The following is a 13,944-nucleotide window of genomic DNA, read 5'->3' as shown; positions in this document are numbered from 1 at the left end:
CCACGTGCTCAGATAGTTTATAGGAGATTTTACACTAGGAAGAAGTTCATTGCTTCTAGGTTCAAGTTTTCTTGATGGTCCTTGGAAAATGAGGAGAAAACCAACAGAGCTGAGTGGAAAAAAAAATTAAGGACAAAAGAGAGAAAAAATGAAGAATTTTTAAAAAGTAAATTCAGAAAAAGAGAAGTTAATATAAAGGGAAACAAAGAGATACTTCAATCACATCATCACCTTATTCAGTCACATAGTTCTGGGGTTTTTTGTTTGGTCAGGATTTTTGGCTGATTTTTTTCTTGTTGGGGGGTGGTTTCGGTTTGGTGGGGCTTTTTTGTTGTTTTGTTTGTTTGTTTGTTTTTTAAGAGTCACAGACTAATTCACTAGCTTCAACTGAGTTCAATTAACAAACAGCAGTTAATGACAGCTATATTCAACAGAATGATACATGGTTTCCTTCGAGTTTCTGATAAATAAATCTGCACTACTAAAACCCAGGAACATTGATTCATACTCTGCCACACCAGAAAAGAGAGCAAATATACAGACCATATAAATTAAATCTCAGCTTTCAATATTATTTCCCAACGACCCTAGTTAGGTGTGATATTTCAGACCAGTACGAAGAAAATCATGCCGTTTTTCTAGAACTGTATTTATCTCCAGCTCCATGCTTAAAAAAAAGTAATTTGAGTCAAAATATTTCAAAGATAATTAAGCAAAGATTTGTACCCACACCACCTTTACTTAAAAGCAAAAGCACTAAATACAAAGCAACTCATAAGAATCAACAGGAGGAGTAAGATATCCCTAACCTAACTGGATCTTATTGTAATTATTAATCTGCACTGCAAAAAAAAAATCTCCTCTGAATAAAGAACACAATTAAGGGACTTAGACTTTAAATGAATAGTGAAGTCTTACATCTGCCATCAAACACTATAAAGCAGAACTGGGGGGAAAAAAAAAAAAAAAGTGGAGAAAAAAGGGTGAGAAACCCCTCACTCCCCCTCCAGTTTTAGATATTTTACTGTACATCAAAACAACTTTACAATACCGAAAAATATGTAAAATAATTATGTCAACGTATTATTTTAGGGCATCAAATGTTATATGCTTGCATGTCATACTTTGTTTTGCAATGCCACCCAGTGGAAGCAATTTAGTATTTCACATACACTTATCTACTAGTGGAAGAGATTACATTAATTTATTTTCTAGTATCAGCAATCAAAGATCCTTCTAACTCTGTATTAATTCTTTTTCTTTTAATATTAACAAATATGTTTTTATTGTTAATGGCAGCATCATCTAATTGCTGTTGTTGAGTAAAAGTACAAGGCTTGTTTATTCTACTGCAGTAAGTATGTTAATAGACTAAACACAAAAATTTACTGTTTAATAAATGCATAGCTTGCTGAAAACAAGCACGGGCTGACAGATACCATGTAATGCAGTATTTTTGCCGGATCAAATTACTTACACAGGTGTGAAAATTAAATGGGATCTATCACGCACTAAATCGAACAAATAAATTGAACAAGATCCAAAAACTAGCAAGGCATTTGTGAAAGTGTCACTATAGCAATGCCTTGATTTATAAGCTGACTTGTGCCAGCTGCAAGAAACATTTTCTTTAACAATAGTTACAAGGCAGAACTCACCTCTATGTTATCTTTTTTTTCTCAAGAAATTAAAGTACAACCCAATAACAGATATACATGTGCCCGAGACCTAAACCTAGATTTATGAACTACAGCTGTAAATGTCTGAAAAAGCCTCAGCTCAGTTTCTTAGTATTTCCCACAAATTACTTTAAAGACTTTTTTTCTATATTTATTTTTTTCAAATGGAAATGGAAAATGCAAATGGAATTCTCTGTAAATGTTTGAAACATATTAGTGCCTTTGGCTCCACAAAAAGACACAAATGCATGTTTTCCATGTAGCATTACTAATGGGCAACTACCTTTCACTAAAGTACAGTGAACGGGCAACTACTTTTCTCTGAAGTACAGACCTTCTCATCTAAACAGGCTACAAATAGGGCAGTCATTTATTAACACCATTTTTCAGGAAAAGCGATAAAAAACTATGAATGCACGTGATCAAAAGAATGCATTCTCTGCATATTCTCCTGGCTTGCAACAGGAGCTCCATGTTGGAGTGAATGTTTACTATGCCTTTCAGATGTCATTATACCTAAAAGCATATACTAGATCTAATGTGCAGGGGTTCTGTCAAATAGACAAGAGAGGAAAGGCATGAGGGATACCCACATTTGAACAAATTCCAGGCCTCTGGGAAAAAAAAAAGGAATCGAGTGACATCTGACCAGTGGAAGTCAAGAGCAAGGTTCTCATTCCCTTAAAAATGTCGTGCATCTTAGACATGCTCCGTGTTGAAGACAAGGATTTGCCCCATAGTCACTGCTTTGAGCTCTGCTGAGATCAGATCAGGGCAAGGCAGAAGAGATGACAGTAAACGAGACGCTCTTTCCTCCCTCCCAAACGTTCAGTGATCTAAAAGAAAGGCATTACAAAGCTCAATGCAAAGGAAGCATTTGAAAATAAGTTATGGAAATAAACTAAGGAAAATAAGGGAAAAAATAGACAAAACTTAGGATGGAGAGTTGGGTATTAAAGGCATTATAGTGTGGGACTCATTACTAGTTGAAACTTGTTAGCAGTATGAGAGATGAGAAAAGATAAATGACTGTGAAAGTTTAGATTAACTAGGACAGAATGGTTAGGAGTAAGGAAGAAATAAAAGAAGAACGTGCAAATCAGTATTTAAAAGGGAACATAAGATATCAGAATTTCACCATTCTTCTTCACTGTGACCATATATTTCAGAAACTCACTAGAAAATTCCCCTCTACCCCAGATCTAATAAATAAATAAATAAATAAATAAATGTTAAATTTCTTTCTGCTTCAGCTGCACATCTGACGACAGCAAATTCCTGGCAACCACAGCTGGACAGTTAAAGGCAAATTAGAACTGAATAGTGTTCCGTTTTACATGATGGTCAGAAAAGGAAACTCATTGTAGTCCACATGAGCATGACAACCACCACAAGTTGCCTCGCAATACCATGTGCTGCTATCCACCTGCTCCAGCAGTAGTTGCCTGCATCAATTACATGCGTCAATTTTTTTTGGTCATTTTATTTTATAGCTAGCAGTGAAATTCATAAAAATTGATAACTATAAAAACATAGATGAAAATATTGCCAAAGAAGATTAATACTCCAGTGCTTAATACACAAGTTTGTAATAACACTGTGTAAATACTCAACTACAGCTGAGGTAACTCAGTTCTACTTAAGAATGAGTACTATTTCTATTCATTGTCACATATTCTAAGTACTGTAAATCCTCCATGTTCATTTTACTGCCATGAAATTTGGGATGCCACACAGGCAGAACTCCAAATCCCAGGTCATTTGACAAGCACTCCTAAAGAGTTTCCTGGAAAACAAACAAAAAATTCAACAGCCTTTGTACATTAATCTTCCAGATTCTACTACCACACTTTTGCGCACAGTTGTGAATAAAATCACAAATTAGTCATGCTGACAGTGTTCCTAAACATTTGACATTTTTTTGAAGCTATTGTACTTTACTCACTCTCACTTTGAGGAAATTAAATCAAACTCTTTGCTCAGTGACAAATATTAATTTAATAATCCACAAACTACCAACTACCTCCATCACATTCCTGGGACCTTTAATCTGCTCACAAATGTGCTAGAAACCAGAAGTCCTTGGCCTTCTCACACAATATTAATTTCTTCTCCTGTGCAGTATTTTGAAAAAGCCACAGCCTGCACACCATCCACGGTCTCTACAACTCAACCCATTATTCCTACACAACATAAAAGTCAAGTTATGGGAGGATGCCCTCAATATAACGCATATGTAGGCCACTGACATGAGGAAATACAAAGTTCAGGTACAGAACATCTCTGTACAGTGAGGAAACTGCCTTGAAGTAAGCAGAAGAAAACCAGCAAGGAGAGAGAGTGTGCTGGTTTTGGCTGTGATAGTTAATTTTCTTCATAGTAGCTAGTACGGAGCTATGTTTTGGATTTGTGCTGAAAAGTGTTGGTATCACAAGGATGTTTCAGTTATTGCTGAGCAGTGCTTACACAGAGTCAAGGCCTTTTCTGCTTCTCACCCCACCCTACCAGTGAGTAGGCTGGGGCTGCACAAGAAGTTGGGAGGGGACACAGCTGGGACAGCTGACCCCAACTGATCAAAGGGATATCTCCATGCCATATGACGTCACGCTCAGCATATAAAGCTGGGGGAAGAAGAAGGAAGGGGACGACGTTTGGAGTGATGGCATTTGTCTTCCCAAGTAACCGTTACGCGTGATGGAGCCCTGCTTTCCTGGAGATGGCTGAACACCTGCCTGCCCATGGGAAGTAGGGAATGAATTCCTTGTTTTGCTTGCATGGCTTTTGCTTTACCTGTTAAACTCTCTTTACCTCAACCCATGAGTTTTCTCACTTTTACTCTTCTGATTTTCTCCCCCACCCCACCAGCAGGGAGTGAGCAAGCGGCTGTGTGGTTCTTAAGTTGCCGGCTGGGGTTAAAGCAGGACAGTGAGTCAGCTGTATAGCCTCAGAGCAGGCTGAAATACGGACAAACAAAACATCTAGAAGACAGATATAGGACCTGGTTTGGTTTATATTTCAGGTTACTAATTTTAAAAAAAACAACAACAAAAAAGGCTTTCCTTTTTTGGTCCACTGGAGAGTGGACCAATATCTATATCTGCATATATACAGATACACACACACATGCAGAACAGAGTAGAGTGACTTCGTATTAATGATTTAGTAGGAGAGCAAAATAAATTGGACTGAAATGAGTCAGGGTCTTGGTGCTGTGGGAAGCAGAGAAAGAACGGAGGCACACATACCCATCTTCTATCACACAAGTTACCATAACTATTATGTAAAATATCTGAATGGACAAGAACTGACTAGGTCCATCTCTCCATTAGCAACTCCATCATTAAAATATTTTAATGAAAATCTGCAATCCTCATCTATTTAGAACAGGTACACAATTGACTATCCAAGAACCACGTTGCTTGTTTGACCATAAGCAGAATATCAAATAAAGAACAAACTAAGAGACTGTACCTTTGCTACGTAACTGTTGCCATCTTTGACACAGCTGTAGTACGCTCCTAACACACATACACTCACATTTGGACTGTCTTTTAAAAGGTGACACCTATATCAGTCTTACAGTAAAAATGTAAAACTACATAAACAGAAATGTTACTCTCGTTAAATTCTCCAGTTCTATCATAGATACATATACAGGATCACCTAACTCATTCACTCATCCTTCAATACGCAATTAGCATACAACTTCCATCTTACTGCTGACAATTCACCATGGCAAACATACCTTTCTGTTCCACTATTAATATAATGTTTTCAACACAAAACTAAAGTAACATACAACAGATAACTCATTGCTCAGTAAATATACTGAGGCAGAGATCAGCACACTCAAACTGTATATTACTATCCTAGCTTTACAAAAAACCAAAACTAATTCATCCACGTTGAGAACTCAGTGAAATCATCCACTAATGGGCCAGTACCTCAGATGCTAATAATGCTTAACAGAAAAAGGAGCGCATGGAACGAACAGCCTGAAGATCCACCTCTGAACTATGGGCAGAGTAAGAAGGAAAAGTGGTTAATTCACTAAAGTCTGTAGAAGATACTCATTTCATACATAGTCGTCTAAATCACGTGCATTCATTTCAGACACCGTCACTGTGAACTACCTCAGCTGGTCATCCGGCCTCACCACGTCTGCACAAGCCAAGGACAGATTTAGCACACAGATTTTCCTACCCATTCAGAAACTAAGGTCAGGCTCACAGCGGCAGACAGTTGTAAGGCGATGATTTGACAGCAGTCAGAGACCTTGGTCCACCATAAAGCCACATGAGGCGGGGGGGGAGGCAATGACAACACTGCATGCAGTTGTAACGAGAAAAATCGAGAGGAAACGCCGAGCCTCTTACACGCCCGCCGCTCCCCCAGGGGACAGGCGGGCAGGCCTGCCGGTAAGGCGGGCCGGGGCTCCCCCGCCTCAGGGCACGCTGGCGGCGAGGGCCGCTGGCCCGGGCCGCGGAGCAGCGCAAGCGGACGGAGGGAAACGCGGACGGACCCGGTGCCCTCCCCCGCTGCCCGCGGGGCGAAGGCGAGGCCCGGCGGGCGCTCCCCCTTCGCCGGACCCATCCCCGCTGCTCACCCGCGTCGAGCCCCAGCTGGTAGCAGGCCAGCGGCTCCAGGGACAGCTTGTAGCCCTCGAACTTGGGGTCCAAGAGCAGGCGCTTGGCCTGCAGCGAGCAGTGGGCGGCGCCCGCCATGCCGCCGCTCCGGGGAAAACTTCGGCACCGGGCGGCAACTCCCCGGCGGCTCGGGCGACGCGCGGGAGCCGCCGCGCAGCACCACGGGAAGGGCCGCGCTGCCGCCCGCCGGCCCCGGGCTCGCTGGGAGCGGTAGTCCGGGCCCGAGCGCCGCCGCCGGCCCCGTCCCAGACTACGCTTCCCGGCGGCGCCCGCGCGCGAGGGGAGGGCGGGCAGCAGGCGCGTTGTGCGTCCGGGGCGGCTCCGCCTCCTGCCGCCGGGGACTGGCGGCGCCGCGGCGGGGTGAGCCGGCAGCGCGCCGGGCTGGGCCTGGGCCTGGGCCTCGGCCTGCCGGCGCCTTCCCCGCGCCCGCTCCTCGCTCCGGCCGCGGCGGGGGAGCCGCGGGCCGGGCCGGGCCGGGCCGGGCGGGTGAGGCGCCGGGCGGGAGGGTCGGGCTGCGGGGAGGCCGCGCCCGCGGAAGCGGCCCGGTGAGCTGCCGGTCCCCTGGCGCTAGGGCAGCCGGGTGAGCGGCGTCCCGGTGCGGCTGCGGGCCCGCTTGTCGCCAGAGCTGGTCGCGTAGTGGTGTTCCGACACTGACTGCGGGGGTGCCTCAGTGGGCACGGCACCGCAGGCAGTTCTGTGCAGGTGACTTCGTTTTGTGCTGTTGGTGACGCCAGTATTTGTCAAAACTCTCTTCTGCTCTGTGTAGGTTTGTGAAAAACCTAGATTTCCAAAATGAATAAAGATGCCCAGATGAGAGCAACCATTAACCAAAAGCTAATAGAAACAGGAGAGCGAGAACGGTAAGTGGGCTTCCTCCTCCGTGCCAGTAAGAGGCTTTAAATATTAGCAAACATGAAGTATACCTACAAGTAAAGATTAAGTAAACTTAACTCTAAGTTCTTGAAATGCCTGTATGTGAAAGTCTTGTGTATTCTATAAAGCTATATAAAATATTATTTTTGCCTTTTGAACAGTTTTATTTTAGCTTTACACTTGAGAAGCTGGGAAAATAAAGGATGGGGTGCTTGGCTTATGAACTCTAAAGCTTTTTCTTATTCTGGTATATTGTGCTGGAAGGTTCTTTGTTCATATAAAAATCACCATTCAATGCAATTTGTTGCAGTTAAATCATGTTGTTTCCTGATGAAGAGAATGAGACAAAATTTTTCTTTTCGCTTTTAAGTTTTTCTTGTGTTCCTCTCTCTTCTCTTGTTCAGGAAAGAAATATACAGTGGAACACATAAAACAGCACTTGTACAAGTCATTGTAGAGGTCCCAATAAAGGCAAACAAGTAAATTATGCAACGTAGTGTGGCAGCTAGTTTTTGGCCTTTTGTTGTCTCTTCAACCTGTTCTATTTGTGTTGTATTTACTTACCACTAGCGTGCTTATGACGTGTCCCTCCTCATCATTTCACTACATTTGTAACACCATGCACCGAAAGCTCTATTTCCTTCATTTTTCAAGGCCTGTATGAGGAGGAGTCTTCTTCCTAGGTCATCGCATATCTCTGTACCTAGTGTAACCTTTTGTAGACTGACATGGTGCCTGTGCTCTACTTCTTTCCTGCTTGTGACGATCCCCTTGGAGATTGCACGGAGCTTCGGCAGAGCAAGCAATTTCTTGAAATGGTATTGGGACCTATTTTACTCTAATTTAAGAGTAAGAAGAGTTTTGACTGGATGTCAAAAGCTGTATTATAAACAAGATTTATGAGAGCTGTACTATGATCAGAGACAGAGCACTCAGATTTCTGGAATTAAGAAATACCCAGAAGCAGTGAAATTCACCTATATTGTTACTCTGCTTTTTGTCATCAGTTCATCTGCCCTCTACACAATTCACTGAGGGATTCACAATTCTAAAAGGATTAGACCTACACAATTCAGCCTCTTACTGCAGTCCTTTCATTCATAAAAACAGAATTTTGCTCGAGATATTTAGGATGGTACAAAATAAGTAGTCTTGCTAGCTGATAGAATAAAGGATGAAGATATTAAAGCTTATTTTATCATCTCTTACTTTCATTTTCTCTTCTGTTTTTCAGTACTAATTTTCACTTTTTTAGCTAGCTTTCAATATTCTCTTTTGATATATGGAATAGATGTATCCTTGCGGCAGGTTGTTGTGCGTCTTCTCTGTTTAGTGCCCGAATCCTTGTTGCTTATGCTTACAGTCGCTAACCACATTTAGGAAGCTAAGATACACAATCCCTTTGTCTTCACCCATCACGAGGTAGCGTAACTGGGGAGAGAAACCTGCAGTTGAAGACAGTAGTCCAGAATTGTCCTTTCAGAAAGGAGCAGGGAAGGTTTTATTTATTTTGAAGGCCTGGTTTCAGGTGAAATATTTTTAACTTTGAAAGTTAGCATACGTTTACTAACAGAGTAGACTTGGGCAGTTCAAGTGATTCAAGGGCATCTACCTCTTTTCTGTGGCTGCAGCATCAATGCTGCCTGAAGAAATAGTGTGAATTAGCTCCTGAGCTGCCCACTCCTCATAGGCCAACATGGTAAACTGAAATTGGTACTCATTCGGGTTAGGATTCACATGGTGTTCAGCCATTTCTGCTGCTGGTCTGGGAGTTCTGCTACGAGTAGTAATTGCAAGCTTAACTTTCACACTGAAGCATATTCAAGCTGTCAGGAATGTTTGCTGTTGCTAACAAGTTTGTATATTGTCTTAACAGCCTTAAAGAGTTGCTGAGAGCCAAATTAATTGAATGCGGCTGGAAGGATCAGTTGAAGGCACACTGCAAAGGTAACGGTGGTCAAATAACTAGTATTCTTTGTAATCAGCTGAGGGTCTGGCCAAATAAAAGTCACAGATGAAAGCTTTATTGCCTAACACTCCATTTAAGTGAGACTTGGGCAAGAGGAAATTATCTCTGGCAGTTGGTTTTGCATGCAAGAAAGCATCTTGCCATCTTGGCAAAAAAAAATCTTGAAACTTTTTCTCTGATCTGGAACTTATTAAGCTTCTGAGAAAAGTATTGGAATTGATTCCCTAAATATTCATCATGATACAGCTTTTTGTTTTGAGAGGGATCACTTTCTTACCACAGGAGAATAAAAACCAAGATAAAGGAAAATGGAGCAAATGCAGTGGTTCACAACTTGGAAACTTTAGAGAACTTTGTTGTCTGCATATGGGAGAGAAAGAAGTGCATTTGTACTCTTTCTGAATACAATTCTTGAAAATAAGATCATCAACTCAGATGAGACAAAACAAGCAGATGAGTCTCCAAATACCCAAATCTTTAGTTTTGAGTGAAGTATTCAGTATTCTACAATTTACTGACTTTTGAATTGTATGAAACTGTTATAAATAGTATGTAAGCATCCAGGAATATTACTGCATGATGACATTTCCTTAAAGCAAAATCCCTTGAGCTTTTGCTTTTAATTCTGATTTGGTCTGTTGTGCCCAGCAATTCAACATTCCATTACAAAGTTTTTTCTTTGGTTGGTTTTTTTTTTGTTTGTTTGTTTGTTTTTGTAGGGCTGAGTGTGTTAAGTTGTTTTCATAGGTGGATTTGCAGAGAAGGCTGAAATGACTCATGTTTGCAGTTGTCTGCCTGATGCCACTGCCAGAGTTTACACATTTCAGTAGTACAGATAACGAAAGGGATGTTTATCTGCCTTCTCAACTATACACTTTATAAACTGCTATAGTAAAGTTATGTAAAATTGTTTGGTTTACATTAGTATTTTGAACTGTAACTGCAGCTGCCGAGAATGCAAAAATAAGTTCTGTTATCCCTGTTAAGGGCCTAATAACCTGCAACAGAAAGGATAGAGAAGGATTTGGGGGTTTTTCTTGTTGTTGTTTTGTTAGGGTATGGGGGTTTTTTTTGGTAGCTTGTTCTAGAGCCTCTTGGCTCTATAATAATTGAGCAATCCAGGATCAATTGCTCAATAATTGAGCAATCCAGGATCAATTTCTACAGGGAATTCAGCCAAGAAAAACAGTTTACAAATAGTCCATGTGATGTCAGTTCAGAAAACATATTTAGTGTCTTGGGGACAGTCAATCCTATGTACTGACATATAGTTAAAAATATTCATGTTTAGACAAAATATTTTAGGTTTATGCTACTGAATTGAGGTTTCTTCTCAGCATTGAATTCTGCATTTTTCAGTAGTCTTTGAGGCACTGTAAGTAGACAATTTGTTTAAATACTGGTATGTATTAATCACACAGTATATCTTAATCATAGCTTTTATTTTGCTGTAGATGTATACCTTTCTTTCAGAGATGCTTTTTTACTTTGCTGAAATATATAGAGAGATGCTGTTTAAACCAGTTAGGAAGAGTAGTAAGTATTTATTGTCTCTGTGCTCTCTCTTGTATGTTCCAAAGTCTTTTTCCAGTTGCACCTCTTTCTCACTATTATGTCAATAATGTGTTTGAAGAGATAAGCAGACCAACTTGTGAACTGCTACAACGCTCCAGTAATATGCAGATCTGGTAATGCTCAGATAAGCTTAAACTTGGTAAAGTTTGATTTTTAAATGTGAGCTGATCAAGATGCATCAGTAGTGACAAGTTCCCATCCTTAAACCTATAGTATGAATGAGAGACTAAATCCACTGTACAATGCAGTGTAGGTACTGAATTAATAACCTACATTTAGGTTGCAAGCTACTTCATCTTCTCTGATGACCTGTGCATGCAGGTTTTGTCTCTTAATCATTGGCACAGGTTTTGTCTTCTAATGAATGGATTAAAAGACTTAAAATACTTATCTTGGTCTTCCCCAGATGTCATTAAAGAAAAAGGATTGGAGCATGTTACTGTTGATGATTTGGTGGCAGAAATCACTCCCAAAGGCAGAGGTAAGAAAATGCAAACGTGGATGTGGTAGTACCTCAATAAACATACCTACCTGTATTTCATTAATATTTTCAAAGCAGTACTATGAATTTACCTGTGTTGGATTCAAGGAAAGATGATAATAGCTTCAAGGAAAGATATTAATAGCTTGATATGAACTACAAGTAAAACATCTGAATTCATACTGTGTAACAGCCATTCAAAATCTGTAATGAGCTGTGTGTGTAGACTACTTTTGCAGGTTACATTATTTAGTCATGAGTCTGTATTTATCTTTATAATTGACTTAATGGTCCCAAGAAAACTTGGGGTATGAGGCAGAGATGTTTTAAAATTCCAGTTCTTTTTAAGATGGAAAATCTGGGCTAACAGTACTCATGTAATGCCAAGCGGCAAAAGGAAAGGACATAGCGTCCAGATACAGAAAAATGGAATCTCTTAAGGAAATACTGCAGTCTTTATGTAGTTCTTCTTGGACTCTCTAATAGGCTTTGGTGTTAGTGGGCGAAACTTCATTAAGTCTTAAATAAAAATCGGCCTTCAAAATAACTTGCTGAAGACTTTTACTCTGAGGTCATAGCTAAGATTTTTTTTTTTTTGGTCTTAAATTCGTGAAGGAAAAAAGTAGGATAATCAAACTAGTTTCTGATTATTAGATCCTGTTTACTGGTGAATAATCCTCTCCCTCGAACTTTCCAATTTTCTTGACTATGGCTAGGCAAAAAACCCTCCAGTAACAACAGGGTCCTCAATAGACTTAAATTTTAGCCAATTTTAAATGGGAGAAATATAGATGTGCTATATGAAAATCAAGTAGCTTCAGTTACTTTAGGTATTAACAGAATTGCAAGAACAAAGAATAGAAGTAGCTGTTGTAAAAGCTTGGTATTAGCATGTTTTCCATTTTGTCTTTTTTACTTCCTGCTTTCTTACTTGTGTTTCAGCCTTGGTACCAGACAGCGTAAAGAAAGAACTCTTGCAAAGAATAAGAACCTTCCTTGCCCAGCATGCCAGTCTTTAACTTTGACCTTCATCTGGGATACGGTGTTTCTGTTTCTGTATTATGTCAATCATGTCAGGATTGGAATGCAGTTTCCACACTTAAGGATGGAAAATCATTATTTTTTTTGTATGATGAGTTGAAGTTTCTTTGCACTGCATTGATTTCTTAAACTTGGTGTTATTTTAATAAAAAATTTTGTGGACTTGTGGTTCTAAGGCTCTTTTCTCTCTCAATGCACTGTAATATGGTGTCACCTATTCCAGTTTTTAATAATCTATAATTTTATACAGTTGTACAAACTTGCTCAGATTTTCAAAAAAGAAGTGTGATTAACAAGTATGTTAACTAGAAATGCAGAAGGGGGAAAAAAGTCTGTGGAAAATGGGATATGACACGCTACTGAGCGTATCCTTTCTAATTTTTCTGAAGTAGCTGAACAGCATGAAGTTAAGACTACATGACACTGTTGGTGGCATTCCTCTTGGTACTTCTTTACTAGAGTGTGAGTGGTTCGAAGTCTCTGACTTGTATTGCAAATATTCACTCAGTAATTCATAGGAGGATGAATTCTTCAAACAAAAAAAGGCAGTCGTGTCTTTCATCAATTATTCTCTCTTCTTTTCTCATTTACTTTAATTAAAAAGAGTCACTATTCTGATCCACGACAACTACTGTTTTCTAGCTTTGCTCATATTACTGGTAATTTTTAATTATGTGGATCTTTGGGGCCTTTTGAAATTTAAGTGTGATACAATAATTTGCCAACATAAGTCTCTTAAGATGACACATTTTAAGTTCTCGTATCTGCAACTGCAACATCAGCCAGGTCTATAAATAGCTGCGAAAATAATGGTGATGAATAGAGAGGCTTTGAAGTGAGAACGTTTAATTTTTGCCAGCTTCAATTTGAGGTAAGTGTCTAATAGACTATGAAGTGGAGGAGAAGCATAAGCGGGAACTGAATGAGCAATTAGATACTGTTGTGACTCGGCTACTGTGAAAAATTAATTGCCTCAACATAAATCTTAATCCTCCTAATTAGAAGACTACTCTCAACGCTGTCGCTTAGCGCGGGGCTGTCCTCCAGCTGCTCCGAGAGCGGTGCCTGTGCCTCTGCGCCCTTTCCCGCGGGGCCGCCCGGGGGCACCCGCGCCCCAGGCTCCGGTCCGCAGCCCCGCGGCTGCGTCCCGCTCCCTCGCCCGCCCCAGAGGGAAGTGATGGGCTCCGCTGCCGGGCCCAGGCTGCGGGCCCAGGCTGCCGGCTGCGGGCCCAGGCTGCCGGCTGCGGGCCCAGGCTGCGGGCCCAGGCTGCCGGCTGCGGGCGCAGGCTGCCGGCTGCGGGCCCAGGCTGCGGGCCCAGGCTGCCGGCTGCGGGCCCAGGCTGCCGGCTGCCCGGGAAGTCAGGCAGCTGGGGCTGCGGCCACCCGAGCCGGTCCCCTGCACAGGGCTGGGCTGAAACTGCAGCAGCGGGGCTGTCGGTGCCAGGCTGCCAGTGTTTCATTAACTTCCCCGCTCAGACTGTGAGCTGGGGAACAGAAGGGAGAGAGGAGTCCAGCATCAGGCCAAGGCGAAGTCTGGCACGCAACAAAACTCAATGTAAACTGGGCAATACCGACGCTCAATGGGATGAGAGGTAACCGGTCACGAACACCTCTTACCTACGCAAGAGCGAATTCCTGCCGAGACTGGAACATCGCAGGAGCCAGGATCAGGGATCTGCT

General features: G+C 41.6%; 2 protein-coding genes across 10 annotated transcripts in view; one reads left to right on the top strand and one right to left on the bottom strand.

Moving 5' to 3' along the window:
* Positions 1–6,498, bottom strand: part of NUDCD1 (NudC domain containing 1) — a 54,305-nt gene extending 47,807 nt beyond the window's left edge. The window contains exons 1-2 of one of the 3 annotated variants that reach the window (XM_082323268.1): positions 2,273–2,453; positions 2–109 (exon numbers count right to left, since the gene is read on the bottom strand). Coding sequence is in view for 1 of the 3 variants with exons in the window: in XM_082323267.1 (XP_082179393.1) it covers positions 6,286–6,403 (118 nt within the window). In the remaining 2 variants the exon portion in view is untranslated. Of the gene's footprint in view, position 1; positions 110–2,272; positions 2,454–6,285 lie in introns of those variants that run through there. The other 2 variants (XM_082323267.1, XM_082323269.1) reach the window with 2 other exon arrangements.
* Positions 6,499–6,559: 61 nt separating this feature from the next.
* On the top strand, positions 6,560–12,420 carry ENY2 (ENY2 transcription and export complex 2 subunit). 7 transcript variants are annotated; one of them, XM_082327169.1, is made up of 6 exons: positions 6,560–6,685; positions 7,092–7,185; positions 7,921–8,016; positions 9,075–9,145; positions 11,149–11,223; positions 12,166–12,420. In XM_082327169.1, exons 2-6 carry the CDS (start codon positions 7,118–7,120, stop codon positions 12,240–12,242), a joined length of 387 nt encoding a protein of 128 aa, XP_082183295.1. In that variant the 5' UTR covers positions 6,560–6,685; positions 7,092–7,117; the 3' UTR covers positions 12,243–12,420. The 7 variants fall into 7 exon arrangements, with proteins under 7 accessions (XP_082183295.1, XP_082183299.1, XP_082183297.1 ...); XM_082327171.1 differs by lacking the exon at positions 6,560–6,685 and adding an exon at positions 6,710–6,811; XM_082327170.1 differs by lacking the exon at positions 6,560–6,685 and adding an exon at positions 6,825–6,905.
* Positions 12,421–13,944: the final 1,524 nt, after the last annotated feature.

Source organism: Platalea leucorodia (assembly GCF_965183815.1).
Source record: "Platalea leucorodia genome assembly, chromosome: 1".
In the NCBI taxonomy this organism is placed as follows: Eukaryota; Metazoa; Chordata; class Aves; order Pelecaniformes; family Threskiornithidae; genus Platalea; species Platalea leucorodia.
Note: the sequence above shows the minus strand (reverse complement) of the source record. Positions and strands in the feature narration are given on the sequence as shown.